Raw genomic sequence first — 16369 nt, 5'->3', positions numbered from 1 at the left:
TTGAATAATTTGGCATGGATTCTAGCTATTCCTTTTAATAAGGAAAATACAACTAATTTTATTTTTTATATTAAAAACATCAAATTCTTAAACATTTTTCTGTGGATTTTCATTGTTTTTTAAGACTTCATGTAGGCTTGTTTTACTTGTTCCTCCAAATTTCTGATCAATTCATCAGATTGGCCAATAAAACCTCATCTTCAGGAATAGCTGCTATGCTTTCTTTACAGGACAAGTCATATAATCATCTATCCATATGGATGTGTGTTAACTGACAAATGTTATTACCGTTTCATAGAAGTGCCATTTGCTGGATCTATACTCAACTCTACTACCTTCTTAACATTTAAATGATTTAAGAATCACATAAATAAGGTAAAAATACAATAATAGTGAGATAATTTCCCAAGAATGTAATAATAATAAAATTGCAGCATCTAGAAATGTTGTGAAACCATCTAATAATAATAATAATGAAAATTACTACCAGTAGAATTTCAGCTCCATGAGGACAAATATATCCCAAGTACTTGGAACATAGTAGTTGCTCAATATTTATTGGACAAATTATCATTTTGGACCTTACTATTCAGTCTTCTAAGCACTTTATAAATTTTGTTTTATTTTAGCTTCATGAAAGTCCTAGGATGTTCATACTATTATCATTTATTATTTTTTAAAATTTTTAAACATTTATATTTGTTTTGTTATGGACATTTTCAAACACACACACAAAAATAGAGAAAATAGTAAAATAAACACCCACATCCCTATTCATCCCTAGTTACAATAATCATTTACTGATGAATATCATCCCTTTTTATTCAAAAATATATTTATTGTACTGTTTGAGACTAGTCCTCTATAGAAGAAAAGCATATCGGGTGTATGAAACTTACATGTTAAATAATTATAATTACTAAGAAAGTAGGTTTTTGAGATATAGGTAGGATTTACAGGATGTGTTAAGTACAGTACTAAGTTAATAACATCTAAGATACAAGCCACGACAAAAGGGATGAGACAAACAAGAGTGTTATCTCTAAATAGAAAGAGATGGCAAGATCGAACCATGAGCATGGATTATGCCACTACTAGGGCCACAGCAATGTGATCCCTAAAGTGACCTCCCATCATTGTCTCATTTGGCCCTACATCTCTGTGACTTAGAAATACAGATAAAACCCACTGCTGTTCACTAACTAATTGATGAGCTACCAGCCAGGCACTCCTGTCCCTGTGTCTTTCTGATAGAGCCAGTATGTGTTGTTGGCCCCAAGTACTCGCCACCTGCCATGTTGCCTTGTTGAAACCTCAGCTCTGGTCCTCATACCCACACCATCTGCGAGAAGGCTGAGATGGCAGAGAGAGAAGGCATGGGAACATTGTGTAACCAGAAATCATGTAGGCAGTCCTTCCACGCTTTGTCACCCTGCCCAAGTGTGTTAACCCAACCCTCTCTGTTCCCTGTTTTGTTTTGTTTTTTTCCCCTTGATTGGATAAAATATGCAGGTCATGATTTAATTTGGTCTGTAAGCTTTTCTGTTGTGTATGCTGTGGGATAGTTTACCTGCTAGTATACTTGCAGCAAGGACATTTCCCAAAGGTGGGGCTGAAAAGAGATGGCGAGACTACACTAAATTACTTAGCTCACAGTAGCTAAAAGCTCATTGGTTAATATATTGCTGCACTTAAGCCATAATTATAACCACAATGCTACACTATATCCATGAGAGACCTACCAATCAACTATTTTACATTTTACACACTTTAGAAGTGTGTGTGTGTGTGTGTGTGTGTGTGTGTTCAAAAACAAATGAAGATAGTTAGGGTGTGGCTTGGACCCAATCTGTAACACGCTTTCTGTTAAAAATAATAATAATAATAATCCTCTTTGCAACTCTACTGAATTGTACATAAACAAGACTAGAGAGCTTTCTGTACATAAACAAATCTAGAGAGATACAGATTTATTTTTATTTAAAAAATTTTATTCGTTTTATTTGTTTTGCCTTTTTAGTCTCTCAGTTCAACAGCTTAAGAATAGCTTAGATTCTATTCATTGAAATCGCTCTTGTAAAAAAAAAATCTGAACATTTGCAACAAACAATGCACCTTTTAAATCCAATGCCTTCGTGCTAGACCCTCCAGATATATGCCAAATTGTCCCATTGTTCAAATCTAATGGCAGGCTTGGGACTCTGTGGTCCATGTTTTGAATTGACTATTTCCTCATGATACAGTGATCTAATAACTGCTGCTCGGTCAGGGAAGAATAAAACACTCAAGATGAAAGCTTGCATTGCATGTCTGTTTACTGTTTCTATACAAATTCCACTGTAATATACTTTCTTTGACAGTGTGCAGGGCAGTGTTGTAGAAATCAGTAATGATTTTCCTGGGAATGTTCTCTAGCCTGATTAAAGAACTGAAAATAATTAAGTTGAAAAATCTGGCTAAATTGAGATGTTTTACACTATCATTTTAAATATACTTTCCTTGGTCTTTGCTAGTAGAGTTACTTGAGCAGAATGTACAAGTGACTAAAAATAATGCTTTCAAACTATAGATGAGATGAAGCAAAAAGTGTCAGACATTCCTATAGAAAGAATTGTTCATAATCATATTGTAAGATCTTTGGCAAAAATGTGTGATAACATAGTTCCTAAAATGGTAAAAGAATACATAATTTGAAAGAATCCTTATATTGGGAAAAACTCAAAGGTGACCTCCTGATCAAATTGTTCATCTCAGTATGTATCTTCTAATTGATGAACGATTTTAATACATCCCACCTTGGGTGACCAACTCTTCTGCCGTTTGCATGATGAGTCAAACTTTAGTATTATGAGATATTGAGAAAAAATTCAACTGAAGTGACACAATATTGTGATACTATTTCTCCACAACTTAAGCATTACATTCACTTTTATCATTCCACGCATTAGATAGGATATAACACCAGTTACATTAATTACCATCTTTATGACATCTATATTGCATTATACTTAATAAAGCAGGTAATTTGGATGCCTGACTTCAAGAATAAAAATCCTTGGACAACCTGTGTTCAACATATTGCCCTATCAGAAGCTCAGTTTGACTTAAACCAATGGTTCTCAATTCAATCACACCCAACATTCCTTGCTTGTAATAAATGCTTTGCAAAGCGCTCTTGACTATGCTGAAACGACATCTATACATAGTACAACTCACCTATATACATGAAGCAGAAGGTGTCAGGGCCCCACCCACATCTTCCCAGAACTCATCAGTCCAGTACAGGACATGCCTACCCACAGCCTCCTCCAGCAAACACCTTCAGTGGACTCTGCCTGAGGGCTTTCTCTCAGCCTGGACAAGGAGCAGACAAGAAATGCTGGGGAGTCAATGCCCAGGAGCAGTCGTCAGCCAACAACAGGGGGAAATTGGAGATAAATAGCTCAGTTCTCCTCATCACTCAGATGGGACAACTCCTAAGCATGTTGTACACGGTTCCCTAGAGCTCCTCAGCAGACTGAGCCCCAGCTGTCCACAGCGGTGACTAGCTTGCTAATGACTCTTGGCCGCCTTCCCTTCCCTTTCTCACTTCCCCATGCCTCTGCCAGTGCTTCCTGTCTCAGTCCCCGAACTAAAGCACTTGCACACAAAACTAGTCTCAGCGTCTGCTTCCAGGGGAACCCAAACCAAAATAATACATCAATTTTAAAAAATCAATATATTGCCATAAGTATAGTAGAAAAGAGATATGAAAGGAAAGTGACAGAATCAAATCTGTTTCAACATGTAAAGACTCAGGCATGACGACATGTTGCCTAAAGCAAGGCATAATGAATTAAGAAGCACATCGTGAAGTCATTAGACAGTTGCTTCCCTGCATGGGATCAACATGAAGAGGACATCTGCAAGTGCAGACGTAAACAGGTGTGATGTATTGCCAACTTCCCTAATCAGCACGGCCATTGGTGGTATGATTTTCTCAAGCACACCTGGTAAAATTATCAGGGAATGAAGCACAAGCTTCCCTTAATTTTCATGGTAGTTCAGTAATTTGTGGAGAGAAAAATGTCTTTTTATGTACCCTGTTGTTTATAAATAAGTTTTTACTTATATGACTGTCCAGAAAAAAACATTAAAACATTTCGTGGGATAAGGGACAATTTCTCAATGTATGCCTGGTCAGCTCACGTGCTGCAACCTCCCTGGCCCTGGCCACAGAATGCTAGTGGCACAGCAGAGGAGAGGAAAAAGGAACCACACAGGGGCCCGAGCCGCTGGATTTAGACTTCCTCAGTCTAATCCCCATCTTCACTTTTTGTTAGAGGTAAGACCTCAAGTAACTTATCATCATTCTGGTTCATATGCCTCATCTGTAAAGTGGAAGAAACCACATTCTCTAACTCAAGACTGTTTTGAGATTAAATTAGTAAAACACAGTGCCTAGCACAAACTGAGAGTTCAAAAATGTTAGCTATTCCCATTACTATATTTCATGGCTAAATGACTGATCTGTAACTCAAATCATCTCTCTGATGTGGCCCCTGGAAGACACAAGCTGTGCAGTACATAAAAACACAGGTTTAAGTGTATAACCAAGTTTCCCAGACATGATCTGTGAATTTACCATCATTTCATGCTTTCCCTCCTCCTTTACTATACTGTCCATCCTTAGTCACTTGTCATTCCTAGAACACTAACCTGATGGAAGTATTATTACAGATTTTGTACCCTCGATGCCCGATTAAGAGATTGTCTCGCAGTGTCAGGCGGGGTCTCTGGTCCCGCTCCCCACATAAGAACGTAGGACATGGTGAGGCCAAAAAGGAACACCCACGGAGCCATACATAGGGGAGTCATACCACTATATTCTTGCTGGTGGCATCCGCCTCTCTGCAAGCCACAATCCACAATCCGCCTTGTTAGCCCCCATTTTCTGCTAGCGTAGCCACGGCAGTTATATTAGTGGCCAATGGCTCACTGGTTACAGCTGATGTCCAGCTAGCCACAGCTGATGGCCATCCAATCACAGTTGATGGCCATTTACTACCTGAGCCAGCACCTTTCTATGTGAGGCGGAGAGCCTGGAAACTGCTCTGTGGGCTTTGTCCCCACAGAGATCTTTTAAGGGTGAGTGTAAGGAAGAAGAGGAAGGAAAAGTCTTGATTTAGCCTCTCCCCAGCCTCCACACCTTTTTAACTAAATCAATGAAACACAGGCAGCTAGCTAGAGAATTTGAAGAACAAATGAGGTGATGTATAGGAATGCACTGTTGTAGTCTATAAAGTATCAGTATAAAAGCTCAGTATAAAAGTGCTTTTGTTCTTGTTGTTTATTAATAGTATAATTAGTCACATTACTTAAAGAACCCCAGCTAGAAAAGAGACAGAGACTTAGTATCATCCTCTGTAAATGAGATAGCTGAGAACCAAGACTAGATGTTACCTAAAAAGAAATGAGAAAAGATGAAACTGAAGGCTCCACAGAAGAGGGTACTTTGAGATGAAGAGCTGGCTGGGCAATGGTGATATGAACTTAGGCAGAGGAGTGGAGGTAACAAATTAGAAGGTCATATTTTTTTAAAAGCCGCAGAAGTCTTCTTGAAGAACGGACTGCACTGATTGATATGGCCTGTAATGGAAACTCAGATAATGAAATAAAAGCAGCATTTAAGAGTTTCAGGCTGAGAATTCATTGTTATGGCAACCCTCTCAGAAGGGAACTTGTAGAAAAAAATAAGATTCACTTGACTACACCTTAAAATGCAAACCTTCATTACACTGGAACAATTAAATGCAGAATTCCAAAGTTACTTATTACCAAAATGCCTAAAGGAAGCACTGAATTTGTAGGTCTACCATCTCTTCCATTGGAAGCTATTACTTCTCAAAGTCTATGACTCATGGAGGAAACATCATATAGCTTTGAGGAATCTCTGTTGGTGTTGGATGTTTCCTACCAATGAAGATTTACAGTGGTTTTTTTTCATTTAATAAATCATCTAGCATGACACTCACACGACAATCACATTGGTCCACACCATTTAAATAAATGTCTAACTTTTAGTCTGTCCATAATCACATAAAACTAGCGAATTCATATATTAATTATTAGTTATACTTTTTATAAGGAAATGATTTTAACATAAATAATACCTGGTTTATATTCAGCTTACGATCATTTTATAAAAACATGTATTTATTATTATATGTTCTCACTCAAAGAATGTCAAACTGAATTCACTATATTTTGTCACCTGGAGATAATGGATACAGTATTACTATTTCTGTTTACCAGCCCTTGCTCAATAGGAATTTTGCTTCCCTGTCTTCAACCCTACACTTACCCTGAGGTTTCACCAAGATTTTCACTAGTATGAATGATTTCCATTTGTATGTTTCAGGTAATATACATGCAAGAGGGTATTCTGTGTATGTATCATCCTCTTCCAATTCCACAACATCCTTTTAACTTTCTCAGGACACAATATTGTCCCAGAAATCAAAATAATTTGGTGGCTTATTTTACTGGCCTGATTATTCGTTTCTTAAGTCACATGGGTGAGAATACTGTGGATCTAAGACCTCAGTCTACTTTTTTGACATCTACCTTTATCTTTCCTAAAGCCTTAGTGAGAAAATTTGCACTCTCCTTGACTTTTCTTTCAACTCTTTTTCTCCTATTCCCATTTCCAGTTCATTGTATTTCTAATTATGCCCTACATGGTGCCTTACAATTTGCCTATACTGAAATCAACATTCTCAAGGTTGTCAAAAATGTATAGAAAAGTAAATTTGCATATATTTGAATTTTGTCCAAGGGGAACTCAACATTGGAGAAAAATATTTGAATTATATTGGAAGGAAGGTGGAAGGTATAAGGTATTTACACAAACTAGTTCTAGGAAGCTTGGAATATTGTCAGATTTTTTATTGGAACAAGAATCATGATTAAAGTCCTAAATTTAAACATTCCTTGATATTAATAAAGCTGGGCTAATTAATCATTCATAGAAGAGATGTGCCACTGTAAAATGAACCATTAGATGTATTGATTAATTTATTTTATTCTTTTACAATCTAAAACAAACATATGAGTATACATTGAAAAAAAGCCACAAAAATAAATGGATAGAAAAAAATAGTAAGGAAATTTTCTTCCTAAATTAACAAAAGGAATATTATTTTTTCACAAGGAAAATTTTATCCACAAATGTCACATTCAATGACCAAATAACAACCTTATTTCAAGATAGTTATGTGTGACTATCATTTTTAATTCCTCTCTATTTAAAAAAGTATCTCCTCTTAGCAAAACTAAGATGTAAGTGAAATTTATTTGTACCCCACTCTATTTTCTATTTCTTCCAACCTCCCTCAGACTCCTTTTCAATTTTCCTCCTCCCTCAGGCTGGGGTACTTAGTACTTTTATCATCCTCTAATTTATCCTGCCAAAGTAAAAAGTAATTTGATAAATTCCTTAATATGAAGGTATTAAAAAATTAATTATCTGCTGATCTCATGAGTATTTGCATTTTAAAGGAAAACTGCAGAGAAAGAATATGCCTGACCATCATAAATTAACATTAATTATGGAATTTCAGGCATCTGTGGGAAGATATTTAAAACTGAGGGTTGCTAGATGGGCAGGAGGGGTGGGGGGTGGGGGGGAGGGGGAGGGGATTGGAGGGCAGTTGGTGACCACAGGATGGCCACGGGTTTGAAAATTAATCTGGGGAACGTAATTGGGTGGTTACCAGAGGGTAAGGGGGTTAGGGGGTGGGGGATGAGGGTGAGGGGGATCAAATGTATGGTGATGGAAGGGGAGCTGACTCTGGGTGGTGAACACACAGTGTGATTTATGGATGATGTGATACAGAATTGCACACCTGAAATCTATGTAATTTTACTAACAATTGTCACCCCAATAAATTAAAAAATAAATAAATAAATAAATAAACAAAGAAAAAAAATAAAAAATAAAAGTGATGAGAGAACAACAGAGCACTCTCAAATCATAAAATGGTTGACATGATATTGTCTATTTATTTGTCTGGATGGTCAGGAGATGGAAACAAATTGTATATTTCAAGATAACCATTACGTTCCCTGGGTCTTAGAAGGTACGTAAATATATCTTAGTAAATAGTAGATATTATTAATATTTATCAAATAAATAAATGATCATACTATTTGTTTTATGTCCAATAAAAATTCGAAGAATGCATTCTTTTGAGGAAATTAGTATAAAGTAGTTATCTCGGACACCTTCTGCTGTGATCCCAAAGCTTTCGGTTTAACTTTGGCAGGAAAGTGGTGCCCATCAAATATTTCATTTATTCATGAGCATTTCCCTGGCCCCCTTCCGGGTAGGCAGGGCTATTGCATAGTTCTGGCCAATAAAATGGGAGTATAAATAATGTGTATCACTTCTAACCTGAGACAGTAAAAAGTTCATGCATGATTTTGCAAAGTCTCTGTTCTATGGCTGAGGAGGTTGTCAGTTCCAGGTAGTACAACTATGAGATGATGGACTGTCCATAACCAGGATGTCTGAATGTAGGTCACTGAGATTTTGATGTTATTTGTAGTTGCAGCACAGTCTAGCTGTTCTGTGATCCAGACCAATAGAGTAATATATTCCCATTATGACATTTACGATATTAGTTTATAGCTACTTTGTTACATATCTGTTACCCCATCTTAACTCGGTACTTCTCATTTATTTTTGTACCTTTGTTGTAAAACAAAACCTAGTTGGAGAAACCATAATAATGTGGGCATATTTTTTGAAAAGTTAAAAATTAGAGTATAAATTTAAGACAGTTCCATGTGGTGACAAGATTAGTATAATTTAATTCAATCCAATGCAACTACTGAGCAATAAAAGTCTATGATATGCTCTGTGCTGTCAATACAGACATTAGTTGGTAATATTAACAATGATATTACTGATTATTACAAATGAGACACTATTAATAGGTTTCAGCAATATTAATAATAGTTTTAATTACCTAAATACATATTTTATGAGATGACAAAATTATATTATTATTCTCAGTCCCCAGTTCCTGGCACAGAGCTCTCTTATAATTCCCTAAGTGATAAGGGAACTAGGACCATCTTTTGTTCTAAAGAGACAACTCTGGTGGGTCTCTGGAGACCTCTGGATGGGCACTGGTTACCAGAAAGACAAAGCCAGGTTTGAAGCTTGGAATTTTCAGACCCACTACTCATCCTCTAGAGAGGTGTGAGGGTCTAGAAATAGACTTAGTGATTGGCCATCCCGAGGTGAGGAAGCCTCCATAAAAATCCCAATAGTATGGGGTTCGGAGAGCTTTCAGGTTGGCAAACACATCCACACTGGGCAGGTGACATGCCTCAACTCCATGGGGACAGAAGTTCCTGTGCCCAGGATTTTCCCAGACTGTACCCTATGTATCACTCCATCTGTCTCCTTTATCATATTCTTAAATAAACTGGTAAATATAGAAAATGATCTGTGAGCCACGCTAGCAAATTAATTGAATCTGAGGACAGGATCATTGGAACCTCTGATCTATAGCCAGTTGATCAGAAGCACAGGTGATAACCTCTGCTTGTGACTGGCATCTGAATGTGTGTGTGTATGTGTGTGTGTGTGTGTGTGTGTGTGCACTCTTGTGGGACTGAGCACCTAATCTTTGGGATTTGATGCTATCTCTGTGTAGACAGTGTCAGATTGTGTTAAATTATAGGACACCCAGCTAGTGTTGCAGAGAATTGCTTGGCATGGGAAAAAAATCTCCATACATTTGGTGACTGACTAGACGTGAAGTGTTTTGAGTGAGTAGTAAAGGAGACTCACAATGAAGAAACACAAAGTAGGGAAGAATAAGTTTTTTTTCCCTACACAGGAAGAAGAAAAGAATAAATTTTTCCTTTATAAATATACTAATTGAATACTTTATAATAATTTATTTCTGGTTTAGAAACATCAAAAATGATATGATAAATGTCTAGAGGTCTGGTTTTCAAAATAGATATCAAAGCAAGAATGATCTCCATCTCCTAAATTTGTCAAATCATAAAATATGAAAATAGCTTATACTTGAAGTAATATTGCCAAATACATGTATAGATAATTACATTTTTTTCAGTTATCTTATATCTATTATCTCAACTGATCTCCATAATCGCCCCATGAGTTAAGTCTGAGATAACAGTGATAATTTACCAATTATTTGTGTGTAGAAACTGAGTCTACAAATATTGATATGACTTCTCCATGATCATACAGTGATAATTGGTAAAACAAACACTAAACCACTCTGGTATAAGGGTTTATGAGAAATTTCTTTAACATGTATATAAATGAGCCCAAGTTAAGTTTATTTTCTATCTTAATAAGCAGGCTTTTAATATCAACCCTCTCTCCACATCTACTGTGATAAGTTTATAAAGTACAAGCTATGACTATAGAACACATATCCAGTCTTCATCACGTTTCTAAGAATTTTTGATTCACCCCAAATAATGAAGATCTGATGGCATTAGCATTATTATTTTTTAATACTGCTCAAGAACATGACATTCCTTATAAAGTAAAAGCCTGTTTCCTCCTTCAAGACCAAAAAGAAAGGAAGGAAGGAAGGAGGGAAGAGAAGAAGGAAGGAAGAGAGGCAGAGAAGGAGGGAGGGGATGGAAAGGAAAGGAAGGAAGGAAAACGTTCTTCATTTTTATAGAGAAAAGACAAGACATTGATGGTCTTGTCCATGCTATAACCATGCCATAACATAGAGATTAATTTAGCTGGACATTTTGTTTCACATTTTGCACATATTTTCCATCTCCATTTTTATTTACTAATATTGGAATAATTTCAGTTTAGCACCACCTGTTAATTTTATCCAAACAACACGTATACCCTCAAGATCAGCAAAAAAGATATTTAAGGTAGACCTAATTCCAATTCCAGAATGACGAGATATTGCTTCAGTCCATCTGTAGGCCATCTTATAAGAGTAAATTTAACTTAGTCCATAATTATTCCTCTCCATACTTAATAATTGCAAATAGTGTAACAGCAGATATGATTGCTCTAATATAATCAGAGTTAGGGATGTTTCTTTTTCCTATTAAAAGGATCGGTGCCATTTTTACACTGTTTCTAATGGACTAACCATATCTTATTTATTTCCTTAAGAAAAATCATTAGAGATGCCAGGGAATTCATTAGCAAATTCTCTTCAGGTCTCAAGGTCCATATTTCCCAGGTTTAAAACTTCTATACATAACTATTTTTCCAAGCACTTCAGCTCCATGCCTTTTTAATCAATAAGCCATATTGACAAAATTTTAATTATTCCCTGAATGTGCGCACCTGTTTTGATTTTCCTTATTTTTCTATAGAGAACAAAATTATCCAACTGGTTTAGTAGTTTGCTTTGCTCTATTCTCTTTGAACTTGAGCTTTCTCCTCTGAGACAGAACAGTCTTATAATACTTATTGATTCATTTGCAAAGAGAAAAAAAAATTAAACATCCAACAGTGAAATAACATATCCAGCTCTGTTAATAATTATGCAAAGGTTTAAAAGGCTGTATAATAAGCTTATAAGAAAATTTTCTTATTCTAAGCAAACTCAGCGATGTACATTGAAAAAGTCACTTCATAATTATAATTATGCATAAAAAGTACAGCGATGACCAAGTATATCTAAATTCTCAATGCTTCTTCATGAAAATAATAAACCCACCACTTTTGTGAACTCCTAAGCAATACTGATTCATTCAACCTTCTAAGAAGTCAAATGTTTAACTATCTCCCTGTCCCACAGTTTCATCAAGGCTATATGAAAAGACACAAAGGATTCTGCACAAATTAAGTACAAATTGAGTACTTACACTCTCATTTTTTCCTAATTTTATTTTCCTTGTGTAATTGAGATGTAATAAACATAGTACATGTTGTAAAAGAAAAGCAGGTGAATAAATACCTTCAAATCTCACTAGAGAAGATTCTCTTTCATCTCAACCTACTGGTAAAGAAATAGATTAGATCCACATTTTTCTGAACTCTCTCTGTCTGAACTGATAAAACTTAGAAGGAATGTGGCATACCCAACTACAGAGTATTAGTTTAGGAAGAGGAAAATAAATCTATAAGAATAACAACTGTCAAGTGAAAACACATATACTTTCTTCAAAAGATAATAGCAAAATGAGAGAAGAAAGTAGATGAGATATTTCCAGTTTGGGGATTCTAAATTGTTCATGATGTTTTAAATCCCAAAACATCATGAACAATTTTGCAAATATTTAGGGCACACAAAAGAGTAGAGTCATGATAACCAACAGACTGCATCACTTACTAAGATCCTTAAATTTCATTTACAGAATTTTGGAAATGGTTGGACAAGATTGATTTCCAAAATATAAAGTCTGAAAAAGAATAAGAAATAAGGAACATAAATGTACTTACAACTGATCGGATGTTATTTTCTTTCACCAGCTTCAGAGATGATTTATAGCAATTTGCAAGGTCTTCCTTGTGGGAACCATTAATATGGCCTCTTGCTATTGGCCCTACAGTATGGATGACATCTGTAAATGCAAAAGGAAGAAAAAATAATATTAGCTAGGTATTTTTACTTTTCACATAATTGGTGCTTTATTTATTTTAGGTATTTGTGTTGGAGCCTGGAGACAAGCAAACTAAGAAATATTGGTGATGTAAATACTTCTTTGGTAAAAGATTTTAGATAGCACAACCTCATAAAAGTAGGCAGTTTCCAAGGAAGGTGATAATTGTGAAAAGGAATCCCCTACCAATAAATTGTTCCATTACTATTGGTCAGATCCAGATTAAACAGATTATAATATGTGATGTGAATAATTGGCACCCTGCCAAAAGACAAAACCTTGGTGGGAAATAAATTAAGAAATAATTGCCTGAAAAATAAGCATTCTAAATTGACTTGGGAAGGAAGAACCAATGGTACACATTATTTGTAAATAAGATAATGTTTCAGGCATTATACACAATAAATAAGGACACATTTCTGAAAATATGCCAAGAGAATTTATAATAATCAGTAATAACCCTAAAAGAAATAATTTTAAAGCATCCCCACCAATGTTAAAGTGCAACCTACCAATTCTCACATACATGAGGTACTCTAGGGATAATAGTCCTGAACAATTACCTAGTTTCTGTTTTTTCTATATTCAAACTTTGAAAAAAACAATCTACATTTTTCAGCCTCTATTTATATTCAAAACACAAAATTAGATTTTTCATTTTGCATATAAAACAGGCCATTGGTGATTCTTTTTTAATATCTACACAAACAAAACTTTTAAATTTAGGAGCATAATGAAAAAGGACTGTCCAAACTTTAAAGTCAATAAAAATTATTTAAAAAAAATGAATTTTAATCTAAATTCGTTGAAAATGCCTTGTAACTCCTGCTTCCCAGTCTTATCTGTTAATCTGAATTTTTAACTCATTTCATTGATGTAAGTAACAAGAACTAATCAACTTTGATCAAAAAGACAAATTTGGTCTCATATTATTGAATATTACAACGAAATGAAATTATTGGCTTTGACTAATCAATACCACTTAATTTCAAAAACAATGGTAAGAGAATAAGAACACATTACAAAAATGAGACTGTGGAATAGTTTTAAGTTGCATATGAAATTTAAATAGCAGAAAATAAATCACTAAGGAAAAAAGTCTTTGTTGATTGCCTGCTAAATGACAAGAGTATTATTTGATGTTTGAGAAAATTCCCAAAATGTTGATTCCAATTTTAACTCTGAAACAATATTTAAATCCTCATCAGATAATATTAAAGATAATATCTTGTGATCAAAATAGGTGGAAACATCACCAGCGAGCTTATGCAGATGTTATTTCACAAGCAAATGTGACTTTAAAGTGAGAATTGCTACAATAAAAGGAAAGGATAAAAGGAGATTAGATTGCATTTATGAAAAACAGAAAGCGCACAGTGATATTTTTGTAATAACAGGAACAAGTAGGAATTGCATATAATGAAATAATACAAGTCCTGTACCCGATGTAGTGACTTTTATATGAGTATTTTACTTTAGTCTCTGTTTTTAAATGAATGCTATAATACATGAAGATTGTACTTAGCTTTATCTTTGTGACTACTTGTTTGTAGCCAGGTATGATAACGCTACAGGGCAATATTTTCCAAAGTGAGTTTAGTAAGACATAGGTTTAGATGTCAGTTAAATTTGGGAACCACTAGGTGAAATTAAGTCAAACCAGTTACCTCAGTGCAGGACCTCTCTGGACATTTAATATGCTATGGCACATTGTGTGTCGGGGCTACAGAATGCTCTGTTTCTGAAATGCATTTGATTACCGACACCTATGTTTGCATGGGTCTAAGTCTCCACAAATTAATCTTTGGGAAATGTTCCAGGGACATTTTGGCATCTTCTTTGCATTGTTGAAGATGAAGTCCATGTATCTTTTCCCTCCTTCCCCATTGCCTCTGTCCATGAAACACAATACATAAAGGAACAATGGGATATGACCTTGGTTTCCTTATTTTATGAACGGAGAAGGCCAAGAATAAGTACCTCTTATCTGGGGTCATAAAGACGTGTCTATGTGAGCTAAATAACAACAGGGCTTAGGGCCATGAATAGGCAGAAAAGATGGAGAAAGGAGCCCATGAGATCAGGAAACAATGACATAATAACTTTTTCCTTGCCTTTTCCCTTAGCCATCGTTGTCCACGTAACTTAAATTTATGAAAACATATCCCTCGCATTTCTTCAGTTCTCCATTTAATTTAAAAGTCTGAGAACAAATAGCCAATAAATGAGTCTCCCCAACATCAAAATAATAATCTCTATATTTTATGCTCTATATTAAATTTACAACTTCCAAGATCAAGTGTCATTATTGACCAACAAAATGACCTCACAGATCCACAAAGCTGGAGTTGAATTAATATGAGGCTCAAAAAGAAATTCCCCTCCTTATTTTAATTGTTCATTGTACTTGTGAGTAACTCTTTGGAATGCCTCTTTTTCTGTTATAAAATTCAGTCAGGAGTCCTGTCTTCTAATTCCACCTCCAAGCCTGACTCCCGAGTGCCTCAGATGAAGCCATTATTTTATTGGTCCCTACTTTGGTTTTCTTATCTGTAAAACAAATCAGCTGCTTAGATGATCTCTGTGGTCTCTTCTGTGTTGTGTGGCATCATTCATATTTAACCTTATAATGGAGACAGATGGAGTACAGAAGGAAGTCTGTAAGGTTAAGAGAAACTTAAACATGGTCAAGTGGCGCACGAGCCTTGTGAGTATAAGGATACATTTTTTAATATCAAAAATATTATAGACTACTCTTTCATAATAATAGCTTCAGAATCCATTGACTGAGAACAAGGTAGGGACAAACGGCTTTCATAACTTCAATGATGCTTTGTATTAATTTATATTTTATTAAACAAAATAGCGTCTTCATAGTGGACACATATATGTGACATACACACATTCAATCCATGAAAAATCCAAATTTTTCACATAAATTTGTGGATATCATGGTACAAATAAAATAGTGTATACACAAGTGTTTAATTTGATTGAACACTTGTGTTTGCATTATTTTGCCTGGTGCATGCAAAGGCTCAAAAAATAGTAATTATCACCGCCAGCATCAACAACAGCATCCATGGCACCTTGAACATAGAGGCAGGAATGACAGAAGGAAACGTCAGTGTTTACTGTTATATTTTTATCATCTCTACTCTGGTGTGGAAAGAACATTGGACTGTTAGGCCTAAGGTCTGATAATAAGTCGGAAGTCCCAGATCTGTGACTCACTTGCCCAGCTGTGTGACCTTGGGCAAGTCACTCTCCTCTTTGTGCTTCCATCTTCAAAGCTAAGAGAAGGAGATGAATTAGATAGCCTCTAAGATTCTTTGCTGCTGTAAATGCAATTACTCCTCTGCATGCATATGATGAATTGATCTATATATTCTAAATAGTCTAATTCATTCTTATCCAGATAAAGAGCATCAGTCATGGTTCAAATTTTCAAATGTGCTTGTACAATGAAGTGCAAATTGGCCCATCCCCAGAGAGAATATTTTAACCATATCTATCAAAATTACAAATGTAGACTCTTTTTGATCTAAGAGTTCTATTTTTAGGAATGTATCCTATAGACTCATATGCAAAATGACATTTATACAAGTCATTCACTGCAACATTGTGTATAATATGCAATGATTGGAAACAACCTAAATGTCCATCGCTAGGAAACTAGTAAAATAATTGTACTTTTATACAATGAAATAGTATGTTTCTGTGAAAAGGACATTGAAGGTCATGTATA

At 35.3% G+C, this 16369-nt stretch overlaps 1 protein-coding gene across 2 annotated transcripts in view; it reads right to left on the bottom strand.

The window, feature by feature from the left end:
- MACROD2 (mono-ADP ribosylhydrolase 2) overlaps positions 1 to 16369 on the bottom strand; it is a 2095255-nt gene that overhangs the window by 818050 nt on the left and 1260836 nt on the right. For both annotated transcript variants that reach the window (XR_004421812.1, XM_033094758.1), the window contains exon 6: positions 12461 to 12582. Coding sequence is in view for 1 of the 2 variants with exons in the window: in XM_033094758.1 (XP_032950649.1) it covers positions 12461 to 12582 (122 nt within the window). In the remaining variant the exon portion in view is untranslated. The remainder of the gene's footprint in view (positions 1 to 12460; positions 12583 to 16369) is intronic.

This window comes from Rhinolophus ferrumequinum, chromosome 23, assembly GCF_004115265.2.
Source record: "Rhinolophus ferrumequinum isolate MPI-CBG mRhiFer1 chromosome 23, mRhiFer1_v1.p, whole genome shotgun sequence".
Classification (NCBI taxonomy): domain Eukaryota; kingdom Metazoa; phylum Chordata; class Mammalia; order Chiroptera; family Rhinolophidae; genus Rhinolophus; species Rhinolophus ferrumequinum.
The sequence above is the reverse complement of the archived record's forward strand: the minus strand, read 5'-3'. Positions and strand labels throughout refer to the sequence as shown.